The sequence below is a fragment of the Symphodus melops genome, assembly GCF_947650265.1.
Source record: "Symphodus melops genome assembly, chromosome: 12".
NCBI classification, from domain to species: Eukaryota; Metazoa; Chordata; class Actinopteri; order Labriformes; family Labridae; genus Symphodus; species Symphodus melops.
Window position 1 is genome coordinate 18,406,021 of NC_136702.1, and position 15,617 is coordinate 18,421,637.

Below are 15,617 nucleotides of genomic sequence, written 5' to 3' on the forward strand. Positions count from 1 at the left end.
CCTGACCGAATGTTATGAATGTTGAATCAGAGCAGTGAGGTAAATTTGAGTCTGACATGAAAATGATGGTTAGCTGAACAAGACTAAGGTCAGGGAGAGAGTATCTAAAAATGAGAACTGTCATTCCATGCTTGCCTACTGATGTTGACAGCCCTTAAAGCCCTTCAGTTTATTTTTAGAATTGATTTTTTATTTATTTTTTTTACATGTACTGTAGTCACTTTTAAGGAGCTTCACAGAGAAGACTTGACACACCTGACAAGAAGACGCAATTGTCAACACAGTTAATAGGCTGCTTTGGTGAGCTGTTTCTCCGTAGAGGTTGCTCAGCTACAGAAGCCACTTGTCAGGTAATTTCTACCTCTGCATCAGAGATTAGGGTAAGAGTCACAGAGCCAATTAGTGTCATTTAACTGTCTCTTGATATTAATGCAGAAAAACACAGCTACTTCTCGACTGTTGTACAATCTAAGAGGTTAATAGCAGCAAATTGCAGTTTCTGTGCATTTGACAGAGCTAAACTCATGTCACAATGAGGCCTTTTAAGAAAAAATCATCTCTTAATCAGCACTCCTGTAATATCGGTCAATGTCATCACGAGGCATTGCTCTGGATTTATTGCTTTGGAAATAAAGTATGGATTGAAATGTGACGAGACTATTATTGATTTTGTGTTTGTGATTTATATCTGCTAGTAATCTGAGGTATTGATTAATGATGCTTTGTTTTTACAGAGTGTGTGTGTGTGTGTGTGTGTGTGTGTGGTTGCCTTATTCAAAAAAGATAAATTAATTTTTAATGTCAGTACATAACTGGAGTCGGAACAAGTAATGAGTAGATTGTGACAAAAACCCATAGCAGCCAGCCAAAATGCCAAACATTCCTTAGTTCCAGCTACTCAACTTCCAGGATTAGTTGATTACATTTCTCTCATGTCTTTATTATAAACAAAAGTATGACATGCATAATATAGAATTATTTTAAAAATTATCATAGCAGTTATCAAACATATCTTAACTAAATAATTAGGTGGTTTATGACTTTCGAAAAAGAGATTCACGTCAAACTTTTGCATCTGTTGTTCTCGGCCGTCTTCTCAGCACTGATGGTTGCCTCCCTCAGCCTGTTAAGGAGTCACTCAGAGACTTAAACATGTCTTACATGTTGATTTTTAAAGTGAGGGCGGCTGGGGTTCGGTTGGTAGAGTCGGTTGTCTCTCAACTTAAAGGATGGGGTTTGATCCCCAACTCCTGCAGCAACATGTCTGATGTGTCCTTGGCAAATTTGAGATGAATACCTAATGGAGATCGGTCCAACAGTTGAACTCAGATGGAACACTAAGAGCAGAGTGGAGAAGGTGTAGGAAGGAGTTTGTTTAGTTCTGAGAGACTGGTGCTATACAGTGAAACACCTACTGAATTGAGAGTTGCACATTACAGATTTAAGCTTTTGCTGGTTGACAAAACTACCTCTTAGAGTAAGGAGATTCCACCGAGTGATGCCACCGAGTGATGCCACTGCTGCAGCAAGAAATACACCAAGCTTGAATTTCCCTCGGGATCAATAAAGTATCTATCTATCTATCTATCTATCTATCTATCTATCTAAGCTACTGCACATACTCTGGACGCCTGCCAGAGGACCCGACACTACAGTCTCGGCCCCTGACAGAAGAGAGAGCCCCCCTCCCCACCCCCTCGGCTCCGTTCCCGTCCTGACTCCAGGATGTCCGACAGCAACGCAAATCCCGCCAATCGGGTGATCAAATGTAGGCATGCCAAATCCTGCATGGCCATTGAGAGCTATCTCTGTGCCAATTCAACTCCTTTAAATCAGGCCTTAAAACTTTGTTATTCGCTCAGGCTTTCAATTAGAAATATACTGTCTGCCTTACTGCAACACATTCTTCCTTCTTTGATAGTTTTAACAGTTGTTCCTTTATCGAGTATTTTCACTTTCATCCCCGTCTTTTAATGATGTATTTTGCATTCTTTCCTTAAGCTCTGTTTTAATGTTTTTCTGTTTCTATGTCTGTAAAGCACTGTGAATTGCCTTGTGTCTGAACAGTGCTATATAAATAAACTTGACTTGACTTGACTTGACAATATAACCTTATGTTTGTTGTTTTTTCGCATTCTTGTCCTACAATCTTTATGCACGTTTTCTTTTTGTCGTTCAGACTCCCTTTAATTAATCTATTCTATGCTGCCTCATAATAAAAGAAGTCTCTCTGAAAAAAATAAAAAGACTACCTCTCAAAATAAGCTCGACTATGGAGGTGACGGTGAAGGGAATGGTATTCTGTATTTTCTTTAATTCTTTGACATACTGTGAGAGTGAATAATTCCCAGTATATTATCCCAGACAAAACTATAGTCTACGATATAGTTCTAGATTATTATTCCTGTTGTACACTATACATTGTGACCTTTGATTGAACTTGAAATAGCTGTGAATTGTATACAGTGAGTTTCATAAACACAGGCAACAATCAAGATTTTGAGGCTCAGTGTCTTGTCAAGAACATTGGACACTGCAGGAGCTGGGGCCTGAGCTGACAAATATCTGATTGAAAGACAACCATCTCTACCACTGAGCCACAGCTGCGCTTATAAACACTGTTGTTAAAATAGATTTTTCACTTTCTTATCACCAAGTATACCGCTTCATATTTAATATGACAGCAAGCAAAAACTTCAAAAGAGGACATCGATAAACCTTGACAAAAAACGGTCAGGGTCAGGTGTCTCATTAGGATGCTAAACACATGTCTTTGTAGTGATGTACTACCTATTTACTCTATTGGCATTTACTAGTTAATAAGGATAGAGTGATTCTGTAATGATCAGAGCAGATGTGAAGTCCCTGCTGGGACACATATGCCACGCTCCCTGGCTTCAAGGGCTTGCACAATCAGATTTGACAGCCATGCATCAAACATCAATCTTTCCTTGATCAGAAAAAAATACAACAGAAAAAATAGTTGCTGCATGTATGTCAATGAGGACTATTTCAAGCTGTTACTTCAGAGGAAAGGCAAACAAAAAACAATAAAACTACACTTGTTCCCACTGCGATAACACTCATGTCACAAAAAAACCCAACATGCAATCTGTTTGTTTGAAGAGTGCTTGCATATAGTGTATAAACATACATTATCTGTCCCCCCCCCAGCATGATGAAAATGTCACTTTTTCAAATGTTTCTTCTGTCAGTAAAACACTTTACTTGTGCTGTCTTCTGTTCAGCTGGCTCCACCAAACACACATTTTACTCTCCTTGACTCTTGCCTCTGATTTGTATCCACTCAAGCCTGTTAATTCATTGGACAGGGATGAAAGGAGGAGCAGAACATAAGAGAGGGAAAAGAAATCTAGTCCGACTGAAAGTGAGAGTGTATTAGAAACGTCAGAACTCAAGAATGTGTGACTAGAATGGCACAGTGATGTCAGATAGCAAGAGGCTGTCAGCAGCATTAACCTTTAAGAGCCCCAGATAAACACAAACCAAATCAGTCAAAGTCAATTAAATTTGGTCACTTGCAACAGAAGGTAAAACTCTTTGAAACGAGCAACACTTGACATTTATGTTGCTATTTTTGACAGATTATGTATGCAGACGTGACTGAAACACATGGTGTATGGATAGTAAGTTGCCATGGTCACACTTATTACCTTTCTTAAAAATTACTAGCTGGAGTGCAAAAGAAAATTTCATTCATCACTCAGCTTTATTCCTTGGAGTATTTTTGCTTGTAGTGTGCCGTCAAAATTTCTGGAAAATAAATAAATCCTTACATCAAGAGTTAGCTCCAAAATGTCTGCCTTGATCTCACAAAAACTGCTTGTTTTAATGTGTTTCCAATTGTTCAACTCATCCTGCTTTGAGCTTTACCTTAGGGCTTGCATTGGTTAGTTTCCGGAAGTTCATTTTACACCTAATTAGTGCTATGAATCTTACCTCAAACATATTAAAGGGGACACATTATGAAAAATCCACTTTGACAATATATTTGGGTAACGTTATTTCAACCCACTGTGAAATAAATCCATCCATTTATTTTATTTGTGGTCTGCATAAGTCTTAGAACACAAAGTAAAATGCTCCGTTCGTAGGTCTGCCATTTTTATTCTCGCGAGCGAAGGGGTGATGTCTACCCTGAAAACTGTGTGTGTGGGGGGGGGCTCACTGCATTTAAAGAGACACAACAAAACGGAGCGTTCTAAGAGAGCTGGTTTATAGAGTCACAAACCTCCTCTGGTGCTTGACTCATGTAATATTAGGAAAAAGCACAGCACAGATGTTTCATTGAGACCACAGGGTACGGTTTGAAAAGGTGAAAAAGTGCTTTTACATGCAGATTTTTAACACATACATGACAAACAAACAATGATGTGTAGATTTTTTCTCTTCTATTAGCTCTAGCACTTTCCCTCAGGGGTACACCCTAAACAGGTCACCAGTCAATCATATGGGCAGAAAACCAATCACATTCCTATTCTTACCTACGGGCAATTAGACTCTCCAATTAACCTAACCCTGGAGTACTTTGAGAAAGCCCACACATAAAGGTTAAACCTAGAGCCTTCTTGCTATCACGGCACCATTATACTGTATGTCTTCACCAAAAAACCTATCTAGGATGGAATAATGACTTATTAAAATGAAAAATTAATTAACTCATGATATTTCACAAGGATTTCTTAATTTAATCTGGCTTTGTGGTGCTGTGGTTAGCACTGGTATTATTCAGAAAGAAATAGGCTCAGGTCATGTGAAACCTGGACGTGAGTAATTGAGGTATCATATCCTATGAAATCCAAAAATATCATGATCTGATAAAGAGGAGAACCTCAAATATTGTGTATTTGAGTGTAAATGTGCACGTCAGTAACAGACTTGACATCTTCTTGTGTTTCACTGCTTATGGCTTAGTGTACGCTCTTTTTGTCTGTTAGAATGGTCACTTTGTCACATCAGGCAATCATGAGTCATCGCTTTGTGCAGTGACTAACCGACAGACATCTCAGACGACACAGTGGCACAACCAATGAGCAACATTGGAGGCAATAAGGGCATGGCTACACAACACCATTCGATACACCATTCTGTTTTTGTATGCTTGTAAGTGCACATGCAGAGCTTCATGGAACATCATGGAAGGCACACAAAGAGAATCAAACATGCTTAACTTTCTATCAGGAGGTTGTGCGTCATCCCAGATGACAGACAGACAGACAGACAGACAGACAGACAGACAGACAGACAGACAGACAGACAGACAGACAGACAGACAGACAGACAGACAGACAGACAGACAGACATCCGGGGCCAACTTGTCCCAAATCCCTACATCTGCCGGATCGTTCTAAAACGTGTTTATAATGTGTAGTCTAACCTTGGCATAACCTCACATATGATTTTTATGAGCTATGAAACATAAAAACCAGAATAATGTCATGAAATATTGATTCAAGTCATTATTTCAGGTCGGAAATTTTAATTTTTAAAGTCATTTCCTGAAGACTAATGAATTGTTGTTTATTTGATGAATGGATTAAACTAAAATATAATTCTTGGACTGCATTTCCATAATTAACAAAACGTGTAAGGAAAATCTCACGATTTAAAAATGAGTGCAAATCATTGATTATACGTGGCTCTGAAGTCACAAAGGCAATGTTAAGAATACACTCTCTAAGAAAAACACAATTACAAGCCAAAGGGCTTTTTTTTCCTCCTCTGAGGTTGTCCTGGCAAGCTTGTTTCAGGAACAACTAGCCCTTATCGGGCAGTGAGCAGAGAGAGATACCTGTGACAGGCAACATGTTTGAGGCCCAAGTGCTTAATCTCTGGTCTCTGCTTCAGAGCAGTCAGGCACATCACTAAAGCACGAGGGGAGGGACAGCACGCATTTCCTATTGACTCACACGAGGAAAGGGAACAGGAGGAAAGCACGTAGCTTGAGCACGAGAGCGCTGCTCTAATCATGCCAAAGACTACAACAAACAAACATTGGTGAACTGTGATTGATGGCAACACTGTTAATAGGACTCCCAATCCTGCAGAATGTGAGAAGGGAGGGTGATGGGGAGCAGAGATCAATAGCAGCTCGGAAGCATGTTAGAGAATCATACAGAATCAGATTGATGACAGCTGGTGGTGATGCATTTGGCAATCTAATTTTAACACAAAGTAACTCTGTGATAGTGCTGCCACAAGACTGAACTCAATCCTCATGGGCTAACAGTATCACAGCTGTTGAGAGTGAATTTTGTGCTTGCTGCAGGTGGAAGTGGGGCCAGCATTGCGGTTTCATCTTTGATTTTCCATTCATGCACTATTCCATCAGAGTGCATTGAATTATTCATCCTTAGTGGCAATCTCACAAATATTTTAGGCCCAAAAACCTCTTTTACTGCACTGTCAGGCTTGGATATACATTTAGACCCGCTCCTACAAATTGATATTGAAAGAGCCACACTGGTTGATAGTCTCAGTTCAGCCAAAAATTCATAGCAGTTGATGATAAACCGGCTGCACACAGAGCTGTGCCAGCTCCACCAGACACAACACAGAACAGACACAGACGTTCATTATAGAAATGCCCAATTTGTGTATGTATGCATGTGTCCTTCTGTAGATTAGCATGTTGTTCTGTGTGGTACACATTGAATACATGCTGCTTGTGTGGGAGAAAGCTTTCTTTTAACCGAGACACTCATATTGCTGTGTGCCGTCTGTAAATACTGTACACTGCTGCACAGCCTTGTATCACCGAAAAAGATAATTTAATTCCTTGTTTTTCATCTTCTGGTTAATGGCTGAAATATACTGCAGCTCTTTAAGAGGCAATGGCTTGTGAGAATGACTGAAAAACAAATCAGGCAAAAAGGGGGAAAAAGCTCCAGTTCTGTAGTTAACAGTTTCTGCATTAGCATTTTATGTCTAAATCCATAAAGGAAAATTATGGGTTATCACAGAGGTGTACACTAAAATGTAACACCTCGATGGCTCAATATTTCCTAATTGCTCAGTGCGCCAATTTCTCTTTTAAGGACACAGCGCAGCATCACCAACAGGCCTCAGGTTTGTCAGCTGAATGAGGCTTGTTGGGGGATGGATGAATCCCTCCCCTGTTCTGCTTTTCTGGGCCAAGTCTGCATGATGGAGCCCTGAGCTCTCGGTCTGTGCCAGGTGGCAGCTGGGAGAGAGAGTCCCCAGCCAGGCTTCAGCACCCTTCACCCTGGTTCTCTGGCCACCACTGTTGCCATTCGGGGCTTTACACCGACACCTCTGACCTGCAGTTTGTTCATGTGCCCCCCCCTGCAGTCACCAATTTTTACCCAGGCATCTGTGTTTCGTCCACGACGGATCCTGTCAGCTTGTAATTTCAGGTGCTTCTTTCAGTAGATAATCATTTTAAAACCATGGCAGAAACTATTTTTCAAAACAACATTTCTGCAGAAATTCACTCAGATGATCACATTAAATCTAAGCGTAGTGTTGCAACACAGCAGGGCATCCATCTTCCAGTCTATTCACCTAAATTAAATTCTGCTGCGTCTGGTATGGACGCTATCAGGATATATTCTTTGCCTTCACAAAGTGATGAATCAAATCCAGAAGTTATTAATCAGCGATATGCTTGTTGTTGGTGCTGGGCCATATAAGCGTATACAAGCTCATACATTTCACCAGGGGATCTCTATCTTGCCAGTTTAATATTTGCAGGTGAGTGTGCCAAGAAATCTAACGGCCTAACAACTATCCATGCAGGATGAATTGCACCAACCAAAGATAGTTGCCTCTTTACCACCTCACAGATGAGGAGAGTCCTGTAGCTGTTTTAAATGAACACTCTGCGTTATAGTGTTAGCTTAGGCTGCTCATAACACTAATACAATGTTTTCAGTGTCATTTCATCCGTCTGGACACTTTAATAAAGTGTAGGAGAGAAAAAGAAAAATCCCAGTGGAAAGATTTAGGTCAGCCAATTACATGCCAAGCAGTCAGTAGTCAGCTCATCAATCAAAGCAGCTCTGTCCTTTCTTTTTGCAAGGATAGACAACAGACACAAGTGATAAAGAAAGACTAGCAGTAAAGCGTGAGTTTAACTATAAAATAGGAAGTTAATGCTCCAGCTCCCCCTCTATATATATTTGAACACCCCTGCATCACCTATTCCCATGGCAACATAACCTCTGCAGGAGAAGTCTCTGCTACCTCACTGTTTTAGTGATTCTTGGAGGCCTGTACCACAGTGCATAAGTTAGCTTTTTATTCAAAAGCAGCTCTACACAGTCAGTCTAGACAGAATGAAGGAACTATGCGAAAGGAACAGTCTAAGTCTTCATGGATCCACTGCTGCCGTATTGAACGTCGGCACATGCTGAGCACACAGCGTTATGCGGAGGGCGTCTCCTCAGGGTGCTGCCTGCATCCAGCCGGCAGTTCACCCTTTAAACTGACGGACAGAGTTTTTATCTGAGAGACACATTCACCATTTCAAGGCATTTTCAGAAGGATATTGGAATCAACTCAGGCTTTACTTTTTCACACCCCAGTTTGTCCTTTTTCCTTCAACTATTCAGACGTTTGATAGCACTACACGGCTCTGCGACTGAGAAGATCGCTGTATTGTTTGGTCTGTTGAATTTATTCTTCAGATGAAAGTCACACTGAAGCATGTGTATACAGTATATGTTTTCATTTTCGCAAAGCATATATTTTTAGTTTCTGCTTCAACCAACACTCATGACATGACTTCCCACTGAAACCGAATGAAGAAAGGTTTCTCCCAAGATAACCCTTAAACATGTGGCTGAAGAGCAGTTAACACATCCCTCCATTCATTATGCATCTACTTTTTTTTTATCAAGCAACAATTTCCGTATATATTCCTGGGTCCAAACACTGTATCTCTTAATTTGGCTTTTGCAGGATTGGGCTTCTCTGAAGATATACTTGTTGATTCATAATTCACATTTAAATCATGCAACATTCAATATAAAATCTGATATGAAATCCCATGCCTCCCACCTAATTAAGTCTGCCCAGAATATCAACACAATTAGATCATGTGGGTCAAAAACGTGGCCGCTCTTTCCACTGCTAATCAATGCTGCAAGTCAATTTACAGCCAATGGCTTTCACAACCTGAGCCAATCCATTACTGATTCAATTGTAACAAATTGAGAATGCGAAAGGTGTTATCAAAGGTGACACATTCAAAATCCGATAGCTTCATTCAATAACTTTGTAGTACAGGAGCCTTGTTCCCCCATCTCTCTCCACACCCCTAATGAGAAGTGTGGTTGGTTGGTTCAGTGCTGCCTCCAGTAGCTTGAGGCCATACTTTACCTCTGCCCTGAGAGAGATGTAAGAGCTCAATGACAGCAACACTTAGCTGACATCATGGGATGGATGTGTCAGCTGGTTTAATGTCTTTTCATAGCTCATAAAAGACTGAATGCAATCCTGCAGAATTGCTGTGTTAGCACTTAGCTAAGACAGACGCCTCAGAAACCTTTTATAACTAGCATGATGTTTCGGGGGAAAAATAAACATTGAGGTTTGCTGAAAGTGCTTAATCTTCTCCTGGACAAACTGAAGCTGACCTTCTCAACATGCTTCCAGCTGACAGGCCGCTCTGACGACTCGTCTGGTTTTCCAGCCAAGGCAAACTAGCTAGGCAATAGTCAATAAAAAGCACCTGAAGCACAGCACATGGGACGTAAATGAATGCCAGTAATAACACCAGCCAGTGCACAGTCCTCAAGTTTTTTTCCGTTACTGACTTTAACTTGCTCTATTAAAAAACCCAGTGCAGACTCAGTACATCACCTCCTGTTCGGACCACCCTCTCCTTCACTCCATCCCTGGCTTTCTCTTTATTTACTTTTTCCAAACCAGCTTTAACCAGAAACTGCATGCGGTTTCTCCAATCACTGGGTGAAGACAGTGTAGCCGGGTCAGTGTAGGCCTCTCCTTCCGTCCTGAGGATCACTTGTTGCTGAGGCGGACACTTTTGTTGCCATGTTCGAGCAGGATGTGGAAGGAAAATGGAGCGTCAAAGGAGGCCTCACAGCTGGTGGGCTCTTTTTGAAATAATGCCTCCCAGAAAGAAAAAAAAAAAAGATTTAAAGCAGCTATGAAAACAGAATTCAATCCAACATGTGTAGGTTAACTGTTCCAACCCAGAAACTCTCCTATGAAAATGACATCCTGATCTTCATGGAACACCAACTGAATGTTATAGAAAGGCTTCGGGAACATGGAGCCAGTATGAAGTTTTGTATTAATTTCTGCTAAAGGCAAGTGATTTACATTATCTGGAATGGACTACTATCTATCACGTCAGACTACAATCCAGTGACCAATGGTGACATTAAGTAGAGTGAACATTTATTCAACTCAGCAGCACAAAGGCAGCAGAGTTACAGATAGTCATTTAGCAGACGTCAGAGATTATTAATGCCCGTGTCCCTGAATGTAGCTTAGTGCTTCATGCTATAACACCAACAGTCTGCCTTTGATTACATTTGCATTGTGTTTCAAAAGAACGGGGACACTTCCTACATGTTCTACATGTTGAAGATTGAATATCTGTCACTGTCATAATCCATTAGGTATGTGTTTTGCCCTGTGAAAAGTTTACAAGTGCAACATTTCCTTCCATTTCATCACTATATTTAGAAGTATAGACGCATTTGTCGTGAACAAGCAGTCAGCTTTTATATTCATGCATACAAAAGATTAAGCATGGCATTTACAGACATATTTCTGTTACTGATTTATAAGACCAAAAGAATACTACTGTTATGTGATTATTTGCATTTCTATATACTTACAAAAAATACATTTTACATCAAATTCATTAATTTAAGAAAATGCATAGCAGAGGAAAGGAAAAATGCGAGAGCTTTAAGTTCTTTCTGAGCCTCTTTTCTTCCTCTCCCAGGTTTTTTTATTTTAGTAACAGGCTCACTATATAAGGGATACTTTGGCACATGCTAAATTTCATCAAGACAAGAGGACCAAAATGGACAGATTTGTGACATTTCTGGTTGAAATGTGTTCCAGCATGGCCTAAAATATCTTGACCTTTTGTCCCTTGTATGGATCAAGTTTTGTATGTTTCCTCAGTTACTATTATGCAACAGGAGGCAATCCCAGCAGCGATAACCTTGACACAATATTTTATAGTGATGGTTCATATGTAACTAACAACTCCACCAAACAAAATATCCTCATTTTAATTACGATGAACAAAATATTCATGACAAAGTTAAAGGATTAAAGGTTTCATTAAGGCTGTATATCCAACAAATTGACAATGTTGCCTTATTCCATTATTAGTAAAATACTGTATTTTAGGGATGCCATTTTTTGGATCAAAAATAAACATGACGGATACAACATTGATTGTATTCAAATTATTTGGCTCTAGCAAAAGCATTTTCATGTCAGCTCATGTTGTGAGTTGGTTGTTCACATTTTGTACTTTTCCATACGAGACAACAGTATATTTGGAACCAATATTCTAAACAGGAGGTGACTCTCAATGTCTCTAATGACATGTACAATCTGGGGTTTTTTCTTGTTTGCTTGTTTTTTTTTTTAACTCAAATCTCTAATGGTCCTGAAATTGAATACAAACGAAATGACTTCAGCACCAACAAGATTTTTTTTCTAGCCTTTACTCATACACACACACACACACACACACACACACACACACACACACACACACACACACAGGAACTCACACACTTCTGCGATACCATCTTACTATCTCACTTAATTAGCTCCTAAATGCAGCCTCCCCTGCATTACAGCACAGACCTATCTGCGTCTGCCACTATACCATCATCTCCTAAATGGGGTTTACATTTCAGACAACCTTGGGCTGTTTGTGCTGGCCGATGCTTATCTGGTTCTAAGGTCACTGACAGAGATCAAGGGTATTTTGATTTAAAGAAAAAATGATAATAAACAGGCAGCGCTGTGGTGTGGCTAAATCTCCTCAAGCTTGTGGTTATGTCATATTCTCAGGACAATCCAGCCAGGTCAGCCTGTTCAATGTAGGATGGACAGAAATGATAAGGAGAGAAACACAGTGGAGGCATTTCTAAGAGACAATGACATTCAGCGAATGAACTCTTGAAGCGCTTCGAAATTCATTGCAATGAAAAGCGAGGGCTCGCAACTCGGCATTCAACGTTACAACAGAGCTACCACAAAGCAAATTAGTTTCTAACTAATTACAATAACATCCGGCTGTGGTGTTGGAAGAACTAAGAAATGTGATTATCATTGCAGTCTAATTCAACTAAACCACAAGAGCTTTCATTTGTTGTCGGTGCAAGTGCAGAGGCAAAGAAAAAAAGTCCAGATAACACAATGTGTGTGTGTCTGAAAAGTCAAAGTGACTTGAGAGTGACAATTAAAAAAAAAAATGAATGCAGAGGTGATTCAGGTTTGCAGGAATGGACTCAGAATAATAGAAGTAAGAATATCTCAGTCTATCTGACATAAATTATATTAAATCTTTTAGAGACAATCAGAAAGCCGTAATTCTGCACTCTTGATTCATGCTATACACTTACACTGTAAATCAATACTGCAATGCTGACAAACACAAAGCCCAATTATCTTAACATTTCAGTGCCATCCTTGAGGATTTCCAGCAGCATTGGGACAAGTGTTTCATGCACAGAGAAAGGTGAACAGGGCTTTACTTGACAACTGTGCGCTGCTGAGCGGACTCTCAGTCTCTGCTTGCTTTCCAGCCTGTGAGCGCATTTGGTGACATTTGGGACATTCTCACAACAAGCCATCGACTTTGACTCTCATTGCTATTCTGGAGAACTGAGAAGTGAGAGAACTTTAACCTCGATGCCCACGGCAACAGAACTTGTTTATGCCTTTTCTGTTTTTGAAAATGGCTTCAATTCGCTGCAATAATTCAGCATAATTTAAAACATGGAGGCTTTGAAAAAGATGCAGAACAATAGATGAAGTACTTAAGGATAACTTTTAAAGAAAAGACTGTTGAAATTTGAAGCCTATTGTTTTTCATCCATCAATGTGATTATAAAAATGTATTTTCAAAAAGTTGCCTTTCATAAATAGTTTGTTAATGTAAGTAATATAAACCAAACTGTGCTTCAACTCAGCTCTGCAATAACAATAAAAAAACCTTACATTTAGTTTACCTTCATTTGCCCATTATTTACTAATGACACCAATTAGTAAACTTTTAGTTGTAAAGACGTAGTTTTGATACAAATCACATTGTGCACCAGTCAGTATGCTGTTCAAAACTGAGTTCCCAGCATTCTACTATTAGGTTGCACACCTCACTATATCTAGAGTTGACTAGTTCCATCAACTGCGTGTCCATTTGCTGTTGTGATGATCCCCGGTCAGAAAATAAACCACAAGCTCAGGGAGACAAAATACACTTTGGCACACGGATATTTTCACCTGCTGCACTGTAGGATAGCGCTGCTATACGCGCCTGCAGTCACACACTAAATCTGTTCCGGCACCCAACAACCTCAAGAATGTTCCTGAAAATTCAAAAATGCAAAATCTCTGCTACATGTGCAGAGCATGTTCAATGTGTCATTTGCGTTTCATCACCTGCGTTTCATTTAGCCTATTATTCCTATTATTTATTCCTGAATGGTAAGAGAAAAGATGCAGACTTGCAATGTTGCATCCCGCACTGAACACAAAAAGAATGACGAGCATTTTTATTTGTGTTCAACTCTTCATAATTCATGATTTGTGCAATTAAGGGTATCAGAAATGTTGTATGCACAACATTTGACACTCCGTAAAATCACCAGACTGCACTATTACGGCCTGTGTTGCCAAGTTTTCTCTGACTGCATCCCCGACGGCCCGGTTCTTCCTTACCTTTCTCCTCGTCCGACACTGTGGAGGGCTCGGCGCACGGCAATAATCCCGAGAAAAGGGCTAGAAAGGCGAGTAGAAAAAACTCGGACATGATTTCGGAGAGCGGGCTACTAAGAGCCACGGTGCTTCTCCTGGTCCTGGTCCTGGTCCGGGTCCACTCTCCCCCTCCACCACCACCCGGTTGACGAGCGCCGTTATTCGGTGATGTCCAGCGGAACCAGTGCGCAGAACAGTGCAGCGCTCCCCCTGCTCCGCGACACATGCACACCGCCGCTCTATACGGCGAGCAGACGCATCATAGACGGCAGGAGAGATGAGAGCCGAGGCAGAGGGACGGAGGGAAGGCGGGGTGGGAGTGTAGGAGGATAAAGAATGAGTACGTTTCCTGTCTTTTCTCAATGATTTAATGCCGTCAAGGTGGCGCAGCTCGCCTGAAATTAATCACATGGGTTAGCTGGATAGTCAGAGGATGTCAGCCTGAGGTCTGTGGGTGTTAGGAGGGGGGTCCTCAGAAAAAGGAGAGAAAGTCAGAGAATTTATAATGAGTCATGAGTTATCCCTCATCTTACTCACTTTAAGTAGGCTGTGGAGTTCAATCTAAAATACAGAATTAGTCTATTTTAGAACTCTAAAAAAATGAATAAAGTGTCAAACGTGATGTTAGAACGGTGTACGAAAAATCTGTCTTGTCTAACATGACCTTATAAAGAGACCCTCTCAATTCTAGAAGCTGGTGCTGAATGTTGTTAGGTTATTTTAATTCTCTTTTTTATTTTTATGTAGGCTAGTCTAACAGCACAGACAGTGCGTGTTGCTATGAAGTCTATTGGACCTCTTGGACCATTTTTGTCTGGATAAATTCAATGAAAGAGGCAAATGTTGAAATATGAGAAAATCAAAACCTCCCAAAGAATAATTTGTCCACTACTGAGCTCCATGTTATTCACAGATGATGCTGCCTTTATAGAGGTGATTTGACAAAATAATTGGAAACATTAACATAAAAAGCACTATAATACAAAAAGATGTTAATGACTACCCCTACTCGGTGAAACACATTGTAGTCTGCTTCTTTCTGCTCCCTCTAAACCCCTCGCTTGAAAGCCAGCATTAACAAAGATTGCACTTTAGCAAATGTTGAAAGTAAAATCTCAGCCAACTGTTTCATTAAAATGTTTTAACATTATTATGAAACATAATAAAATGTTGCCAAAGTTGACGGTTGAAAACTGCAGAGGAAAGAAGAAAAAGTTGACCTTCATCAACCTCAGCGTGACATGTCTTCCCAAATACACACATTTTAATACTATAGCACAGTTTATTAAGATGTCGTGGCAGCCCAAAATATTAAATAATTGACTTTTTCTAAAAGGTCAAATTCTCTTTGAAGATATTGGATGGGATGGTATTTCAGTAAGATTTAGCCTTGATATAAAAGGTTAGTAAACGCTTCCGTATCATCCAACCCCTGTATCTCTTTACATTGGTTGGTGGTAGAAATCTTGCAGATCAAAACTAAAGAAGTGCTTTTTCCACCAGATAAATGCAAGAAGAAGATCTTTGCAATCATGGAAATGTAATTCATGAGTATATAACAAAATCATATGCTGTAGAAGAAATCACATGTTGCAAGGATAGGCTTATCAAACAACTTCTAAAGTCATTTTGCAAAACGTGCAATAAATCAT

At 40.1% G+C, this 15,617-nt stretch overlaps 1 protein-coding gene across 2 annotated transcripts in view; it reads right to left on the reverse strand.

The window, feature by feature from the left end:
* lrp1bb (low density lipoprotein receptor-related protein 1Bb) overlaps positions 1-14,388 on the reverse strand; it is a 276,595-nt gene extending 262,207 nt beyond the window's left edge. For both annotated transcript variants that reach the window (XM_079357144.1, XM_079357143.1), the window contains exon 1: positions 13,930-14,388. In XM_079357144.1, the coding sequence (XP_079213270.1) occupies positions 13,930-14,191 (262 nt within the window). In that variant the 5' untranslated portion in view covers positions 14,192-14,388. The remainder of the gene's footprint in view (positions 1-13,929) is intronic.
* Positions 14,389-15,617: the final 1,229 nt, after the last annotated feature.